This window comes from Schistocerca cancellata, chromosome 7 (assembly GCF_023864275.1).
Source record: "Schistocerca cancellata isolate TAMUIC-IGC-003103 chromosome 7, iqSchCanc2.1, whole genome shotgun sequence".
Lineage (NCBI taxonomy): Eukaryota > Metazoa > Arthropoda > Insecta > Orthoptera > Acrididae > Schistocerca > Schistocerca cancellata.
Genome location: NC_064632.1, coordinates 466,163,493 through 466,182,733, shown reverse-complemented (window position 1 = coordinate 466,182,733; position 19,241 = coordinate 466,163,493). Strand labels below are relative to the sequence as shown.

The 19,241-nt window shown below is 39.5% G+C and overlaps 1 protein-coding gene across 2 annotated transcripts in view; it reads left to right on the top strand.

The window, feature by feature from the left end:
* LOC126092117 (ethylmalonyl-CoA decarboxylase-like) overlaps positions 1-19,241 on the top strand; it is an 85,775-nt gene that overhangs the window by 62,006 nt on the left and 4,528 nt on the right. For both annotated transcript variants that reach the window (XM_049907557.1, XM_049907556.1), the window contains one exon: positions 18,698-18,912. In XM_049907557.1, the coding sequence (XP_049763514.1) occupies positions 18,698-18,912 (215 nt within the window). The remainder of the gene's footprint in view (positions 1-18,697; positions 18,913-19,241) is intronic.

The following is a 19,241-nucleotide window of genomic DNA, read 5'->3' as shown; positions in this document are numbered from 1 at the left end:
CTGTTGTTCAACAAGAGACTGAAGAATTCTTCCACTGACATGTTGGCCACTATATTGAAACAAAATGGCACTTGTCACCAAGTATGTTGTAACATTGTACAGACACAGTGTCAGAAGTAAAACCTATCATTTTTTTATTCTGCTTCCACATGAAGAGATCCACAATAACACTGAATGAAGCATAAAACAGTACAAAGTCTCATACCTATAGAACACATCAACATACAGTCTTGTAGGTGAGCATACAATAAGCAAGTACACAAAAGTGAGACTGAGGGCTTGGTGTGCCTGGGGTTATAGTGGGCTGTTGTGCACATGTCACAATGCTCGCATGATCTGTCCAGGTTGCAAGGCGACCTCTGCTGTAGGCTGTAGGCTGCCCGTGGAGGCACTTGTATCGCATGCTGTTTGATTACACACACACACACACACACACACACACACTCTCTCTCTCTCTCTCTCTCTCTCTCTCTCTCTCTCTCACTATAGATTTACAACAGTTTTGGTGCTAGTTACCATCACCTAGTATTTCAACTGAAGCCCTCATTAGACCTCATTTTTACACACAGAGACATTTGCAGCCTTCCAGCAAGATACCTCTCCAAGTGAAGGAGTATTAGGGCTATGTAATGAAGAAAGTTGTGAAGCTGCTTTTGGGATTCTATTGCAAAATGCAAAGAAAATTCTATGCTGTCACTGAATGTCACTATTCATTTATTCACAAAGCTCCACCAACACAGCTCTTGTTTTTTTTATTAGCAGGCAGTGTCACACAAATAGTAAGGTAAATGGTGCACAAATGTCAGAAAACAAAACTATTTTCTATCGAAACGTACAGGGTTTAGGCAGCAAGCAAGGTGAAATGGAAGTAATTCTGGATGACTATTTAAAATGTATAAATGAACATTGGCTAAAAGATAATATTGTTACAGTGGCTAAAAGAAATGCATGTATGTACTGCTGTTATGTGAGATTGAAATGATAAATAAGTTTTATAGAATTAACAATAAAGTAGGTGGCACATGCATATATGTTAGGACAGAGCTAAATGCAAAGGAAATTAATTATAATAAGTAAAACACATGGAGAAAAACTCTGAGTAATGTGTATGTGAATTAAACAAACTCACAATGGTTACTGCAAGTGTGTATAGATCACCATCAGGAAATTTTACTTTTTCCCTGCAGAATGTTGAATTCTGCTAAATTAACTCAAAAATCAACTAGAAAATACAATTATTCTCGAAGATTTTAATGTTAATTTCAATAATAAACAACAACAATTGATCAATCTGTCCTGATCATATGACAGCAACAGCATTCAAAAACACAAGATGTACAAATGGGTCTGAAACAATAATTGATCAAGTATTTGTCAATAAGAACAAGTGTGAGCATATCACTGAAGTAATAGATACTGGGTTTTTGGATCATAGGGCAAGTTACATTGACCTTAAATAGTATATCTAATAAGGATTCAGCAGTCTGTGTAAATACAAAGAAAGGAGATTTATTAATGAAGACAGCATAAGGCTCATTGATCACATACTAAAAAATATAACATGGGACATGGAATCAATCTGTGATGAAGATAAAAAGTTTGAGTCATTTCTTGCAAGTTAGAAGCATTGTTATGATGTCTCATTTCTTATCAAGTGATTCAGACTTAAAATTAAAGCAAAGGCATGGGTAATCCAGGGAATAAAAAATCAGCAGACACTCTGAGAACATTAAACAAGTCTGGCAGAACTACTACTGCATTAAAACCGTATGCAAAAATTTACAGAAAATTATATAAGAAGGTTATAATAGCAACTAAGAAACTTAATAATGACTCATATATCATGAAAGGCAGCAACTAAATAAAATCAATCTGGGAGATAATAAATAGGAATATAGGTAAACAAAAAGACAACAATTTTATAATTAAAAGTGCAAGGAATACTGTTGAGGACCCACTGAAAATAGCTAACATATTTAACAAAAATTACACTAATATAGCAGCAAAGCTAACTCGAAGATAAGAAATTTCAGCTCCAGAGTGCAACTCCCCATGAACAATAAAAACATGTTTCAGTGTCCTGTTACTGCATAATAGGTACAAAATTCTATAAATACTTTAAAAACTAAAACATCATGTGGCAGTTATGGGATTCCACAGAAAATAATAAAGCACAGTGCAAGATACATAGATACCCAACTTGCTGACATCATAAATGTATCATTTAGTACTGGCGTCTTCCCAGGGTAACTAAAATATTCGATTGTTAAGCCAATGTACAAGAAGGGTGACCAGCCTGATTTTATCAATTACTGACCTATATCACTGTTATCTGGATTTTTGAAAGTAATTGAAAGAGTAATTCATGAAAGACATGTCTCATTTTCTTGATGAAAATCAAGTATTATTTAATGGACAAAATGGTTTTAGGAAACATAGGTCAAGACACTAAAGGAGTTAAAGACATTAGCTGCCAGTGGGCATTGATTTATATCAATGGAACAGGTTGAAAATCTGTGCCGGACAGGAATTCGAACCTCGGTCTCCTGGTTACTAAGCAGATTTGCTGACTACTACGCTATCCAGCCACAGTGGTCACCGCAACTGCATGCACTACCTTAGCACAACTTCCTTCAAAATTAAATTCTCAACTTATGCCACACGTTACTGATGTACAGCTCCTCTTCATTATCCTCATTACTTGTGACCACTGTATCCAAATTGTGTAGTGGTCAGCTCATCTGTCTAATAAGCAGGAGACCTGAGTTCAAATCCTGGTCCAGCATCAATTTTCAACTTGCCCCATTGATATAAATCAATGCCCTTTGACAGTTAATGTCTTGATTCATTGACACTGCAGGACCAAAATGGTGTCTGGTCTCTTGGACATACCCAAATGAACAGACACCACATATGTAAAATAGGTCAACTGGCCAGTAATCAATATCTTTTTAAAACAGATCATAAATTCCATGGACAAAAATTGCGGTCTGTTTTTGGATCTATCTAAGGCGTTTGATGTTACTGACCACAATTTATTTCTCACACAAAAGCCATGTATCAAAAAAGTACTCTTTATCATCCCAAAATCCTGTATAATGAACTACCAAAGGAATTTACAAGACTATCAAAATTCTGCATAAACAATAAAGAACTCAAGAAATGCTAATTAGCAAGAGTTTTTATACTGCCAAGGAATACTTAAATCATCAGCATTCAAAACAGAGCAGATTATTTCCTTTGTCATAGTGACCCAAAATGCTCAGTTGAAAAATGAATTGTATTAATTTATTATTCTAATTTAGTATATTATGACTGCTCTTATGTGTATGATTTCATGTTGTACATAAGAAGCCAACATATAACTGTAAATCTTTCATGTCCTATTACATACATAAGATCATTATGACAAATAATGTAACATTTCATAATGATGAGATACAGGGATTCTAAGTAAATAAATAAAATAAAGTCTCTCATCATTATCTGTAAATCCCCATCATGAAGGAGAACAATCCAGGATGTTGAACAAGTGAGTCATCTGGCAGAAGCAATCACTTCTTGCTTCTTCTTCTAAGTTGTTATTAATAGTGGTCATCTACTCACACTGATAATTATGGCAATTACTTCTGAATTACTTTATATATGTTTATCAGGAAAACAACAGTTACTTTGAAAAAAGCAATTTTTTTTTTTACTGCTCAGCTACTGATTTTATCCAATACTTCAGACAAAGCATTTATGCAACTTTATGCATATTACTACTGTCTGTCTATTAAACTGATGAAGTTAAGATTTTCTAATACACATATTACAGTTAAGTGGAACTTGCATTTTTGGGCAAAAAAAAAAAAGTATTCAGGAAACACATTTTATTGAATTAGTTTAACAGTATACATTTCTGATGTCTTACAATATTATATTTCACACATAAGCTCTAGATACATAATATAATGGTGAAAAAACCATTTCTATAAGCTTTCAGTTACAATAAAAGATATGGAAAAATCATGAATTTTTTTCCATACAGAACATCTACAGATTAATTATTTTTTAGCAATAATGGTCTAGTTTATTTTAACAAATTCACTCCCATTATTAACCACTAATACAACTAGGAATAGGAAACACATGTATCAGCATGTAAGTGTAAGAATCCCTAGGTTTCCCAAAAGAATTCTGTGAGATGCTCAGTTGTCAACCGCACACAATATTTGCAGAACACTCCCCTGTAGAATAGACACTCCTTTCACCCCAGCTGCACTGCCTCAGTAGACCGTACCACAGCACAGTATGAAAGTGTGCAAAGCATGCCAGCAATACAGTCTGCAAATCAACACAATAAGAGAGATCTCCACACGCAAAGCAGGCAGAACTGAACTTCCAGATCAACTCCTCTACGCGCTTCGTGTAGACTAGGTGATGCCAGCTGTTACTTTATGTTCTTCTGAAGTTGACTGAATCCTTAAGTTTTAATTAAAGGCCTTGCTCTATTTGTTATCAATTTCAGGTTGCACCATCTTCAGACTTCTCTATTATAAACTGGATAATCATATGGATAACCAGATAATCGCCTTAATTCACTTTGATGGAGATCATGATGAAATCAATGTCCATGGTAATGAATTCCTTCCTTGATGCTTATGGTATTAATAGTGCCCAGCTGGTAGGAAGTCTTGTAGCTAGACTTCCTTCTACTTGAGGTGCTGGTGGTACCATCAATATCATAAACAGAAAGGATGGAATTAACTATTAAGGACATCAATTTGATCAAGCCCTCTATGTAGGTGTATTATGGTTGTTCCAATAATTATCCAGTTTATTACAGAGGGGCCTAAAAATAATGCCTTGCAGTCATAATGCCCAAATTGAAAGAGAATAAAACAATACCTTTAAATGTGCCTGACAGATTCATTCGCATTGAAAAAAAGAAAAACATCCATGAGGTGGTGCCATCCCATCCTATCATCTATCTGGATACCTAGGACGTTCATATGTGAAGCATTACCCAGTGAATACCCACTAATCTCCACTTATGGTACCTGTAAGGCACTGTGTAGAATTGCATAATATGAGCTCCTGCAAGATAAGGGTGAAACTACTTGCTGTGAACCAGCTGTAAGCCTATTCTATGATTCTCCCTGCTGCACCTGGCATGAAAGTGTCTGGGCTGTTCACCAATATGTTTGCTTCATCAGCAAACATTATAGCTTCTATTCTAAAAGCAGAGTTGACAGTCATCTTATATGATCCTCAGTATGTTTCCTAACAAGAGAAGGAACTGAACATAATAATACTGTATCACAGATAAGGGATTACTAACCTAAAACATTCACACAGCCAAAGAAAGACTCAACGTCTTCCATGTGACATACAGGAACTGCTTACGTTATGACAAAATCACCAATAGGTCTGTCTCTGTTGTATGAAATCATGTAATGGTATTAAAGGAACAAAAATTGTACATTATAAAAATCACATTGGATAACACGCTGACAGTTGCTAACTGAATCTATTTTGCTATTGGTTTCGATCCACTAGATCTTAATCAGGGTACAAAACATCACCCTAACATATGCATGTTAGCACATCATGATTTTTATACTGGTAATTCTATTTCAAGTTTTTTTTTTGTGTGTAATGGACATCAGTAAACAGTTTAATCTGATGTGAGAACATGTGATGGTGAGCACACTGACATTGCTAACTAGAGCTGAAAGTAATACATTTCAAGTGATGCAATATGTGACATGTACAACTCGTTCTTCAACATTTTCTGGCATTTGAAACCAATGTAGAAGTGCCGGAGTAGGTGTTGATTTTTCAATTTAAGATGTTTACTGACAATCATATGTATGTTCAATCTGTATTTTTGTTCATATCTGACAACTCAAAGACAGAAATTTAGAGATAGATTTGACCTTATATGATTTAAACTTGAGACAGAATAGTCAGTACTGAAGTCACAGTTGACTATATATATGAGGGGATAATGAAAAGTAACACATCTGAATTTTTTACGTGAAAACACTTAAAGCTTTTTAAATAAAACAGACATAATTAACACACTACATCTGTATTATTTCATGTCTAAACACACTCCTGGAAATGGAAAAAAGAACACATTGACACCGGTGTGTCAGACCCACCATACTTGCTCCGGACACTGTGAGAGGGCTGTACAAGCAATGATCACACGCACGGCACAGCGGACACACCAGGAACCGCGGTGTTGGCCGTCGAATGGCGCTAGCTGCGCAGCATTTGTGCACCGCCGCCGTCAGTGTCAGCCAGTTTGCCGTGGCATACGGAGCTCCATCGCAGTCTTTAACACTGGTAGCATGCCGCGACAGTGTGGACGTGAACCGTATGTGCAGTTGACGGACTTTGAGCGAGGGCGTATAGTGGGCATGCGGGAGGCCGGGTGGACGTACCGCCGAATTGCTCAACACGTGGGGCGTGAGGTCTCCACAGTACATCGATGTTGTCGCCAGTGGTCGGCGGAAGGTGCACGTGCCCGTCGACCTGGGACCGGACCGCAGCGACGCACGGATGCACACCAAGACCGTAGGATCCTACGCAGTGCCGTAGGGGACCGCACCGCCACTTCCCAGCAAATTAGGGACACTGTTGCTCCTGGGGTATCAGCGAGGACCATTCGCAACCGTCTCCATGAAGCTGGGCTACGGTCCCGCACACCGTTAGGCCGTCTTCCGCTCACGCCCCAACATCGTGCAGCCTGCCTCCAGTGGTGTCGCAACAGGCGTGAATGGAGGGACGAATGGAGACGTGTCGTCTTCAGCGATGATAGTCGCTTCTGCCTTGGTGCCAATGATGGTCGTATGCGTGTTTGGCGCCGTGCAGGTGAGCGCCACAATCAGGACTGCATACGACCGAGGCACACAGGGCCAACACCCGGCATCATCGTGTGGGGAGCGATCTCCTACACTGGCCGTACACCACTGGTGATCGTCGAGGGGACACTGAATAGTGCACGGTACATCCAAACCGTCATCGAACCCATCGTTCTACCATTCCTAGACCGGCAAGGGAACTTGCTGTTCCAACAGGACAACGCACGTCCGCATGTATCCCGTGCCACCCAACGTGCTCTAGAAGGTGTAAGTCAACTACCCTGGCCAGCAAGATCTCCAGATCTGTCCCCCATTGAGCATGTTTGGGACTGGATGAAGCATCGTCTCACGCGGTCTGCACGTCCAGCACGAACGCTGGTCCAACTGAGGCGCCAGGTGGAAATGGCATGGCAAGCCGTTCCACAGGACTACATCCAGCATCTCTACGATCGTCTCCATGGGAGAATAGCAGCCTTCATTGCTGCGAAAGGTGGATATACACTGTACTAGTGCCGATATTGTGTATGCTGTGTTGCCTGTGTCTGTGTGCCTGTGGTTCTGTCAGTGTGATCATGTGATGTATCTGACCCCAGGAATGTGTCAATAAAGTTTCCCCTTCCTGGGACAATGAATTCACGGTGTTCTTATTTCAATTTCCAGGAGTGTATTTGCAGCCCTCTGCCAATAGGGGGTGCGGTGTGTAATGTAACTATGGTGGTGCCTGAGAAACAGCATGCTGTATTCGAGTTTAAAAATTGAAGAGTTCATCCACACATGGAGTACACTCTGCTTCATCATCAGAATGTGAGACTACACACGGGAGCTGCAGTATCTCCAACAGTGCCACAGCTTGGGTTAACTGTCATCAGTCATCCTTCCTACATTTCAAATGATGCCACAGGTGACTTTCCGAAACTTAAAGAACATCTTTGAGAACTTCACTTTGATATTTATGAAGCTGTGCAAGTAGATGTGAGGCTGTAGCTCTGTCAAAAAAGTTGAACACTCAACAGTGACAGTATCAAAAAACTGATGCCTCATCAAGAGAAACATGTTCACTGCTAGCTGAGAAATAAATATGTAGACTTGAAGAATAAAGATGTAGAATGTTAATAATATTTGTTTTATTTAAAAACCTTTAAGAGTTTTCACATAAAAAACTCAAAGGCACTAATTTTCAGGATGTTCTTGTACATATGCCAAGGAGAAGTTTTTTGGCCTGATTACAGCCATACTGTAGGAGAAGGAATTGATCATATCATGTTGTATCACAGATAAGAACTTTCTACCCTAAAGCATTTACACAGATGAAGAAACAATTATCATCTTGCACGTGGAATACATGAACAGCTAATGTTATGACAAAATCATCAATAGGTCAGTTGAAACTGGTGGCACAATTAAAGAGATTCATTAAGCAGCTGTCAAATGTTTTTCCCAACACAATCCTCCTAAAATATGCTGCAGTTTTGGAGCATCAGTCTACTTCTGTAGCTCAGTGGTCAGTATGTCAGACTGCTATTCAGAGTGCTGCCGGGGATTTTACCTTGGTGACAGGACTGTAATGGGTTGCACTCAGCCTTGTGACACCAACTGAGGAGCTATCTGAGTAAGAAGTAGTGGCTTCAAGATCTAGAAATCTGACAATGACCAGGAAAGCGATGTGCTGACTCCATAACCGTCCATTCTGCATCCAAATGACACTATTAGCAGAGGATGACATGGTGGCTGGTAGCTTCCAATTTGGGTGCCTGGGCCAGAATGTGGAGCTTTGCTTTTGGAGCACAACATATCAAAAAATTTTCAAAATGGTAGATGTTTTGGTTAAAGGAAGCCAAGCACAACAGAGAATTTAGTCATTCTGAAATCTCAGCCAGCACTTTCTTAAGAAGACTGAGAGCTTTATTCATGGAATTGTTGAATAAAGAATGGCACAAGTATTCCAAAAGTAGGTGAAGGTCTTATTCAGAAATATAGACCTTGCTACAGTGTGTCAGTGTAAAGACATCTGCCAATGTTTAGTGGGCATCAGAAACACCACTACTTGTTTGACATTGAACATCAGATACACACACAGTATTTACAAGAGTGTGAATCATATTTTCATGCACAAACAACACCTTTGCATTTATTATAGGCAAGTTTCTTGTCTGTATTTGTGGTTAAAATGCAAGGAAGAGATAGATATTTATGAGTCACATACACAAAGAAATTTGCCATTAAAATGAACTAAACAGAAATATTAAACAACTTACACTTACCAGATGTATGCAGACTGTCAAACAAATAATTTTCATTGTCAACATCCCTGTCACTGAATTTCATTGTAGTTCCCTTGACCACATGTCACACAACACTTATTTTAATCCGTGATCAGACTCAACACCACAACACTTATTTTAATCCGTGATCAGACTCAACACCTGATGAGTAGTATTTCCTCCAGTCCTCATAGTTTTCATCAAATGATGTGACATTTGATTTTGAAAATAATGTTTGTGTGTGTTATATAAACCCAAAAAAATCTCTATAAATACAGACTAAATTTGTGAATTATTTGCTTTATTATCATCAATACATTGCTTCCCTCAGTTTGGGAATGCTAAGCACTTAATAGAGTCCCAATTACCTAGTTGTAAATTAGCATACAACATTTATTTGAGAAAAAGAATGGAAAATGAGAGAAGTGCTCAGATTAAAAAGAGTAAAGCAAGGAAGCAGTCTTTCTTCTCTTCTGCTCAGACCATATATTGAGGAAGCAGTGGAGGAAATAAAAGAAATGTTCAGAAATGGGATGAACATTCAGGGTGAATAAATATGACTGATAATTTTCTATGAACTTGTTAAGCTATTCTGGCAGAATAACTTGAAGAGGGCAATTTGTACAAAGACCAAATAGAATGTCAAGAAGTATGTTTGTACTAACAGGAATTAATGATGCAGATAATAAGATTAAAATTTTATGGGATATTGTCAAACAGGAGACAGGGCAGCTAGGCAATGTACAAGATACCATAACAAATAAACTAAATAATGTTGTGACTGATAATTCACATGTTGTGAGTACTTTTAACAATTGTGTTCCAAATGAAGCTGAAAAAATATGATTAAATGGTTCAGTTAATGTAGCAAGAGAATGTATTAAAATGTCATTCCACAAAACTTTAAGCATCTAGAAGTAACACTAACATCCTTCACTGAAATTAATTATAAATACTCTAAACAACAAAAGCTCATATGGTGTTGATGAAATTTCAGATGAATTCTGAAAAATTGTTCTAACTTAATAAGTAATGTCCTACGTGATTGATGAGGGAATCTTTCCAGACAGATTAAAATGTACAATGTTAAACCTCTTTGTATGAAAGGTAACAAGAAGACGTAAAGAAGTATCCTCCAATTTCCTTACTGACATCTTTGTCCAAAATATTCGAAAAAGTAATATACTCAAGAGTAGACTCACATTCAAGCAGAAACAATTTACTTAGCATCACAGTTGCTTGAATGAGACTGCTGTTTATACATTCACTCACCAAATATTACAAGCCTTCAGTAATAAAATATCATCAGTTTGTATTTTTTGTGATCGTTCCAAGGTGGTTTGATAGAGTAGATCATGTTACACTTTTAGAAAAGTCTTATACAATTGATGACTTTACATACACCTAGTTGACATCATACATAACAGAATGCAAAAAGTTGTGCTGAATAATTCAAACAATTCTGAAAGGATAGAAAATTTGAATGAGTGCGGAGAAATCACAAAGGGAGTCAGACAGGGTTCAATTTTGAGTTCACTCCTACTCCTTATAAATGTGAATGACCTTGCACTTTAACATTCAAAAAGCAAAATTAGTACTTGTCAAAGAAGATGCTAGTATTATAACAAATGCCACAGGAGAGAAAACAATGGAAAAGATTGTTAATGATAATCTTCAATGAATTATTAACTGTTTGTCTGAATATGGACTCTCCCTAAATTTTGATTTTAAATGTAGCTCTATACAACAAATAGTGTCATACCAACAACCGATGTAGTGCACGTACAGGAGTCAGTAAAGAGGGTATAATGCTCTAAATTCTTGAGAACACATCTATAGAAACTGAAAGCATGTTACTGAGCTTCTCAAACAATTAAGTTCAGCTGCTTTTGATCATAGAACACTTGCTAGTCTTTAAAACAAATTACATTTTGCATATTTCCACTCAACAATGTCTATGGAATAATTTTCTGGCATAACTCACCACTTTCTAAACAATAGAAACTCCAGGTAGAAATATCAACAATGAAGGAAAAGATGGATTGCTAGGTACCATAAAAATGACTTGTTAAGTTGCAGGCAGGCACAATTAAAAAGACACTTACACATAGCTTTCAGCCATAGCCTTCATCAGAAAAAGAGAAACACACACCATTCATACACACAAGCAACTACACCTAACACAAATGACAGACAACTCCGGCAGCTCGGGTCAGAATGCAACTGTCACAAATGGGATAGAAGCAGCAGTCTGGACTGGGCGTGGAAGGAGTAATAGTGTATCGGTGGGGGAAGAGAGGAACACTGTCTGGCGGAGTGTGCAGGGACTAGAATGCCAACAGGCACAGCATAAGGTTATGGGGTAGAGATGTGGGGGAAAAAAAGGAGAGGAGCAGGGAAAGATGGGCAGGTGCATTGGCAGAGGGCAGCAAACAAAGAGGGTGGGAGACAAGAATGGGGAGGAGATAATATGAAAGAGAAGATGGAAACTGTCAGGTGAAGGATGTAGGGACAGTATATTACCTTAGGTTGAGGCCACGATAATTATGGGAACAGGGAATGTGTTATAAGCATAACTCACATCTGCACAGTTCAGAAAAGCTGGTGGCAGAAGGGAGGATCCAGAAGGCTCTAGCAGTGAAGCAGCCACTGAATCAAGTGTGTTAGTTCAGCTGCACACTGTGCCACAGGTTGGTCTACTTTGCTCTTGGCCACAGTTTGGCAGTGCCTATTCATCCTGGTGGACAGCTAGTTGGTAGTGCTATATCTCCCACGGAGAGATGCTGGATAAGAAATAAGACACAAGGGGAAGGGAAATAAAGAAAAAAAAAAGGATTTATTATGATTCCAGTAGAGAGATTTATGAGGGTTGGAACTTTAACAGTGGCAACTATTTATTTACAGCTTGTACAAAATAGATATGCGATTCAAAGTTTTACTGACCTTCAAAGTAGTCAGCAGTATTGTTTATAGCCTGTTGCCAGTGATGTGGAAGTTGTAGAATACTCTTGTGCCAGTTGTGTTGACAGTTTGAGCAGCGCAGTCTATTGCCCGACAAATTTTGTAGTGAAGCTGTGAAGTGTTCCCTTCAGTTTAGAAATCGAGTTGAACACACAAGGGCTTAAGTCAGGGAAGTGCAGTAGGTGGTATAGCACTTCACAGACCCATCAGTCAAACAAATCAGTAACTGCTTGCACTGTACGTGCTTGAGCATTGTCCTGCAAAATGATGGTCTGGTCCTGCAGAAAGTGTCATCACTTCTGTCTCTATGCTGTTCATTTTTGGAACACAACCTACGACCAGATTATAGACAGAAGTGAAGACACTTTCTGCAGGACCTGACCATCATTTTGCAGGACAATGCTTAAGCACATACAATGCAAGCAGTTACTGATTTGATTGACTGATGGGGCTGTGAAGCACTATACCACCTACTGCACTTCCCTGACTTAAGCCCTGGTGAGTTCAACTCAATTTCTAAACTGAAGGAAACACTTCATGGCATTCACTTCAGAACTGCTACAAATTCGTCAGGCAATAGACTGCACCACTTGAACTGTCATCACAACTGGCACAAGAGTATCCTACAACTTTCACATCGCTGGCAACAGGTTATACACAATGCTGGTGACTACTTTGAAGTTCAGTAAAACTTTGAAACATATCTATTTTGTACAAGCTGTAAATAAATAGTTGCCACTACTATAGTGCCAACTCTCGTAATAACAAAAGGAAACTCTTCTCAATAAAAAATAATACAGCTTCTCATCCACAAACAGGCATATGAATGGAACACATAGTGAATAAACATAGTGGGCTGTGAAAACTGTACCTGATAACCCTTATAATGGAGGTCGAGCTTTTGGCTCCGTTGGCTGACAGATACATCTTGGGATATCAGTGAAAAGATGTAGGCCCTGCTGCGGTGGCTTGCGACTGGACTCTGACTGATGGGCTGCTGAGAGCCGGTGCATGAATTGGCTCAGATGGAGCAAACTGCCAACATGTTGGCTTGCACCGTCCAATACAGCTGGGGCATGAAGAAAGTTTTGCTGATCCAGTTCTGAACAAGTGACATGGAGGAGGAAATAGCTCCCTGCCATGGAGAACCTTTGGTGGCACTTGTCCTGCCATCTGTCTTCCTTACTGTGATCAAGGCAGCCTAGGGAGGCTTATACATTATGCAAACGCGTGAGGCTTCAGTATCTGAGGGGTTGCTGATCCCTTTAGGCAAATGACAGGTACTTAGCAGGTAGTCATACAAATATAAAAAGTTCTGCAATGATTGTAGCAGAACTGGTAAATGGCAAGGCTGCTTCCACAGGTGGCCCAGCCCCTGACAGGCTGGGATAAATTTGTGAAAAGACTGGAATAGAATGTGCTGGGTGGGTGGATGGATTGGGCAGGTCTTGCATGGGGATCTCCTCTTTGTGGCAAGGGGTTGGAGTTGGGAGTGGCATAGTTATGGACAAGGATGTTGTGGAGGTTGGCTGGGTGATGGAACATCAGTTTAGGAGAGAGTGGGAAGGATCTTGGGTAGGATGTCTCTCATTTCAGGGCATGATGATAGGTAATCAAAGCCCTGGTAAAGGATTTTGTTCAGTTATTCTATTCCAGGACGTTACTGTGTGATGAAGGGTGCACTCTTTGTGGCTGGTTCTTGGAGGTAGTGGGAGGATTGGGGGTGTGAGGGGAAATGGCATGGGATATCTGTTTGCAGACTAGGTCTGAGGGATAGTGCCTGTCAGTGAAGGCCTTCGTGAGACCCTCAGCATACTGGGCAAAAGAGTTCTTGTCACTGCAGATATGCCGTCCCCAGGTGGCCAGGCTGTATGGGAGGAATTTTTTGGTGTGAAAGGGATGACAGCTGTCGAAATGCGCATACTGTTGGTGGGTAGTGGGTTTAATATGGACAGAGGTGCAGAGTGAGCTATCAGAGAGGAGGACATCAACATCTGGGAAGGTGGCACACTGGATCACCTATGAACCTGAACCACACTAGGAGTTAGGATAAAGTTAGTAAGTGTATGAGGAATGAGGTAGCAGGTTTGGAGTCTGAAGGATGTTGGGAAAGGTAGTGCTCAATAGGTGTAAGAACATGGGCATGAGGTATGTTGGTGTATAACAAAGTGGCATCAACAGTGACGAGCAGGGATCCAGCAGGTAAACGGGTGGGGTTGGTGGAGAGTCAGTGAAGGAAGTGGTTGGTATCTTTGAGATGAGAGACCACATTACGGGCAATTGGTTGGAGTGTTGCTCAACAACAGCCGAAATTCTTTCAGTGGGGGCAATAACCAGACATAATGGGGTGTCCAGGATTGTTTGGTTTGGGGATTTTGGGCAGCGCGTAGAACGTGGGTGTGTGGGATGTCATAGGAGTGAGGAGGGAAATGGTTTCAGGGGAGAAGTTCTGGGAAGGGCCTAAGGCTTTAAGCAGGGATGGAAATTGTGTTGGACTTCTGGGATAGCACCACTCTGGCAGAGTTTATAGTTGGAGTAGTCAGATAATTGGTGAAGCCTTCTGCCAGGTGGCCACTGTGATTCATAACAACAGTTGTGAAACCTCTGTCTGCAGGTAAGATGCCACACAACCTCCTGCCGCTGCGCCTGTTGGCATTCTAGTCCCAGTACACGCTGCCAGACAGCATTCCTCCCTCCCTCCACCTGTATGCTACTATACCTTCCCTTCCCTGCCACCTCCAGACTGCTGCTACCATCACATGTGATAGTTGCATTCTGGCCTGAGCTGCCAGAATTGGCAGTCATGTGTGAGATGTGCTTGCTAATATGTATGAATGGTGTGCGTTTCTCTTTTGCTGATGAAAGCTGTGGCCGAAAGATTTTTGTGTCTTTTAATTGTGCCTGTCTGCAACATGACATATCGCCTCTATGGTAAGAAGCAATTTGTCTTTTCCTACATTGCTGATATCACCACTTACTAATAAAGCACTGACTGCACAAAAGAGAGCAATCAATAAGAATAATTCATAGTGTTCACCTGCCATCATCATGTAGGAACCTCTACAAGGAATTGAGCATTATAACTGCACTATCACAATACATATATCTGGTAATGAAATTAATCATAAATAATACATCACAAGTTGAGAATATCAACAACGCTAGAAGAAAGAATGATCTTTATCATCCATTATTAAAATTTTGATTATTCACCCGATAACATAAAATGTCTGACAGATAGCAAAGCAAATTTTAAGTGTAACCTAAAATTATTTTTCCTTAGCATCTCATCCTATAACATGGAAGAATTTCTATTCAAAACTGGCACCCTGGAAAAAAGGAAAAGAAGAGAGAACTAGTTTTTAAGAGTAGTTGCATGAGAGGGCTAAAAAGTATCATGTTCATTAATGTTAACACTCATCATTTAAATAAAAGAAATTTCTGTATGGAATAATAAATAAAATACAGGAATGGCAACTACTCGCCAAAAGCTGACAGATGTGTGGCACATAAAAGCACTCAACAGAATACTGTATTTATACTAGCTTTCAATCTCTGGCTCTTTCTCTAGCAAATGTACACACAATCACATTCACACACACAACCACATGGACATCCAAATGCTCATATTCACTTGCAGATTGACTGTTGACTACTGAAGGCAGTAGCCTGGGTAGATGGAGGTGGGGAATGATGCACAGGGTGAGGATGGGAAAGTGCAATAGTGTGAGGCAGCCTTTTGATAGTTGAATCAGCAACTGCACAACAAGATGGAAGGAGTTCAGAAGGTAGAGCATACAACAGGTACATAGGGAAAGGGGAGGAAAGGAGATAAAGGGGGACAGAAGAGAAAAAGGGTGAGAGGTGGAATAGAGAGTAAGGACAGGAGCTCTCTCCGCCTTTTCAACTCCTCTCCCTTTCTCTCTTCCCTCCCTGTCTCCCTCTTTATCTCCTTTCCTCATCCTCCCCTCTCTCTTATATACTCTATTTTCTGAACTCCTTCCATCTTGCATCTTGTTGTGCAGTCATTAGTTCATCTGTAGAAAGATCTGTTTCACACTATCTAACTACCTCTTCCTTGCCTCATGCATCCTTCCATGCCCTCTCACCACACCCATTTACCCAAGCAGCTGTGTGTGTGTGTGTGTGTGTGTGTGTGTGTGTGTGAGAGAGAGAGAGAGAGAGAGAGAGAGAGAGAGAGATAAAAGAATCATTCAAATGATCCATGGAACCTGTAACTTCCTAACTAATTTGTGATACTCTTCTTGGGTTTGCACTTGACCTTCAAGTCAAGTTGATGCAATATTCAGATAGTCCACCTGGAGTCATATTCAGATGAGGTTTTGCTGTTGCTGAGACTAAGCAACAGAAGCGTCTCGCCTGGAGACATCACCAGGTGGACTGTCAAAATATTGTGTTGATTTGAAGATAAGGCTGCAAACCAGACAAGAGTATCATAATTTTTGCTGATGACAGTTCTATCGTTAGTGAAAGTGAGTAAGGATTACAGGACTTTCAGAAGGGAAGGGACAGTCTAGTGAGCACAGAATACGGATTCAGAGTAAACTAAAGAAAGACGAAAGTACTGAGAAGTACAGCAGAAATTCAATTAGTGACAGAATTAATAAAGAAATTGGAGTCCATGAACTAGACGAAGTGAAGGATTTCTGCTGTCTTGGAGGCAAAATAACAAATGACGAATAAAGCAAACAAGACATATGAAGCTAGTTAAAGTGGGCAAAGAGAACAATCCTAGCCTAAAGTCTACTAGTATCAAACACTTGTGTTAATTTGGGAAAGAAATTTCTATTAATGTACGAGGTCTGTTCAAAAAATTGCAAAACATTTGTAATTTCACGCCACTGGTGTATTGGAATGAAATGCGGTTAGCATCCCTGCATAGTCCTGTGTTTAATACATAATTGCTGGAAGTTTCATTGTTGTATGTTTGTTAATCATTGTTCAGTGTGCTTTACTGAGTAGAACGTTATGTCACACACATTGCGAATTTTGAGATGGCAGAGTTAGAGGAGCAACAAGTCTGCATTACATTTGGTGTAAAACTCAAGAAAACCTATACAGACACACACCAAATGATGCAGGAAACCTACAGTGATGAGTGCTTAAGCCCTACTCGGTGTTATGAATGGTTCACATGGTTTAAAAACGGCTGGACAGAAGTTAAGCATCACTCTCATTCAGGACACCCTTTGAAGTCTACTGATGATGCTCACCTCTGGAACATCAATGAAATAGTGTATGGCAATTGAACACTGATTGTCCGAGGTACTACAGAAGAATGTAAAAATTCAGTAGCATTACGTCATGAAATCCTGACACAGATTTTCGAATGCATCATATTGCCACCAAGTTTGTCCCATGGCTCATGAGTCAAGACCAGAAAGACCACATCTCACAATCACGGAAAAGCTTTTGGAACACGCACATGAGAATGAGATGTTTCCTAAGAGAATCAGAACTGGTGCTCAGATGTGGGTCTATGGTTATGATGTGGATACCAAGGTTCAGTCTTCGCAGTTGGTTGGGAAAGGTTCATCAAGGCCAAAAAAAAAAAAAAAGAAAACTCATCAGATCAGGTCAAATGTCAAAGCCATGCTGCCAATAGTTTCCTTGACTTTGAAAGACTAGTTCATCATGAATTCGTGCCACAGACACAAACTGTTAATTAAAGGTAATATTGGGACATATTGTGATGACTGTGAGAAAATGTGAGAAGGAAACGGCCTGAAATGTGACAAGACAATTCACGGCTCTTGCATCACGATAATGTACACGCATGTTCATCTCTGTTGGTGCATGACTACTGCGCAAAAAACCAAATCGCTGTGCTGCCTCATCCTCCTTACTCTCCAGGCCTGGTCGCTATGGACTTTTTATTATTTCCAAAATTGAAAACTCTGTTGAAAGGACAAAGATTTGCAACAATAGAGGAGATAAAAGAAAATTAGCAGACATACTTCACACAATCCAGCAAGTGGGGTACCACGACCACTTCTGCAAATGGAAATGGCATTGGAAGCAGTGTTTCAATTGTGAAGGAGAGTACTTTGAAGGAGACAATGCACGATAAGTAAAGGTAAGCACAGAAAAATTTTGTGGACAAAGTTCTGGAATTTTCTGAACAAACCACATACACCTGGAGCACAACATTGTACGTAAGTAAATCATAGACCATGGGAAAACTGGAAACAATGTGAATAATAGCGTTTGAGACATTGTATGACTTGAGAATGCTGAAAATTAACTGGATTGATGAGAAATGAAGGGATTCTTCACAAACCAATGACCACAGGAATATGTGGAACACTAATTATAAGAAAGGACAGTATGATAGCACATGTCTAGAGACATCACACAATAGCTTCCATGATACTAAAGGAAGCCTTAGAGGGAAAAATTGTGAAGAAGTTACCAATGGAGAGAAATTGTATTGCGCTGCTTCAGGTCATTCAGAAGACTGATATTTTGTTCCACAACAAATATTGTACCAGTATATAGTTTTCACTATAAAAATAAACTATAACTTTGGCTTCATTTACAGCAATGTATTAATAGCTTTGATACATATAACATGATTTATAATTTCTGAAATTGTTTCAGGTCTATTGCAAAAAGTCTAGGGATGTTAAAAAAGCAAAATAAAGGCCCTGATACAAGATATGTTAATTATTATACAGGGCCAGAAGAGGACATGAAGACAATCGTTTTGAGTTTATCAGAGTATGGAGGTGGAAATATAACAATGGAAAAAGATGAAGCAACAGGATTAGTGATGATATGTATAAATAATCCACAGAAAAGAAATGCTTTTAGTGGTAAGAATGCTGATACCAATGAAATCTTGGATAATTATTCTTAGCACCATTTTGCAGCCCATATTTGTAGCTAAATAAAACCTCAAACACCTATCTTACAATAGTAAAATAAAGCCTTCAAGAAAAAAGATAGGACAAAATAATTATCAGCTCAATGAGCAGGACAAGATGATTTATCATGCCTGATAAATTAAGCATTTCTAGGTTATGGGATTTCTCCATTTGGTTAAAAAATGGACATGATAGACAGCAAAAGTGTGTAGGCTCCTCAAGTTTAAATAAGAAGGCTAGCTAGGGCCCAGAGATTAACAGCAGGCTAGGCGCCATAT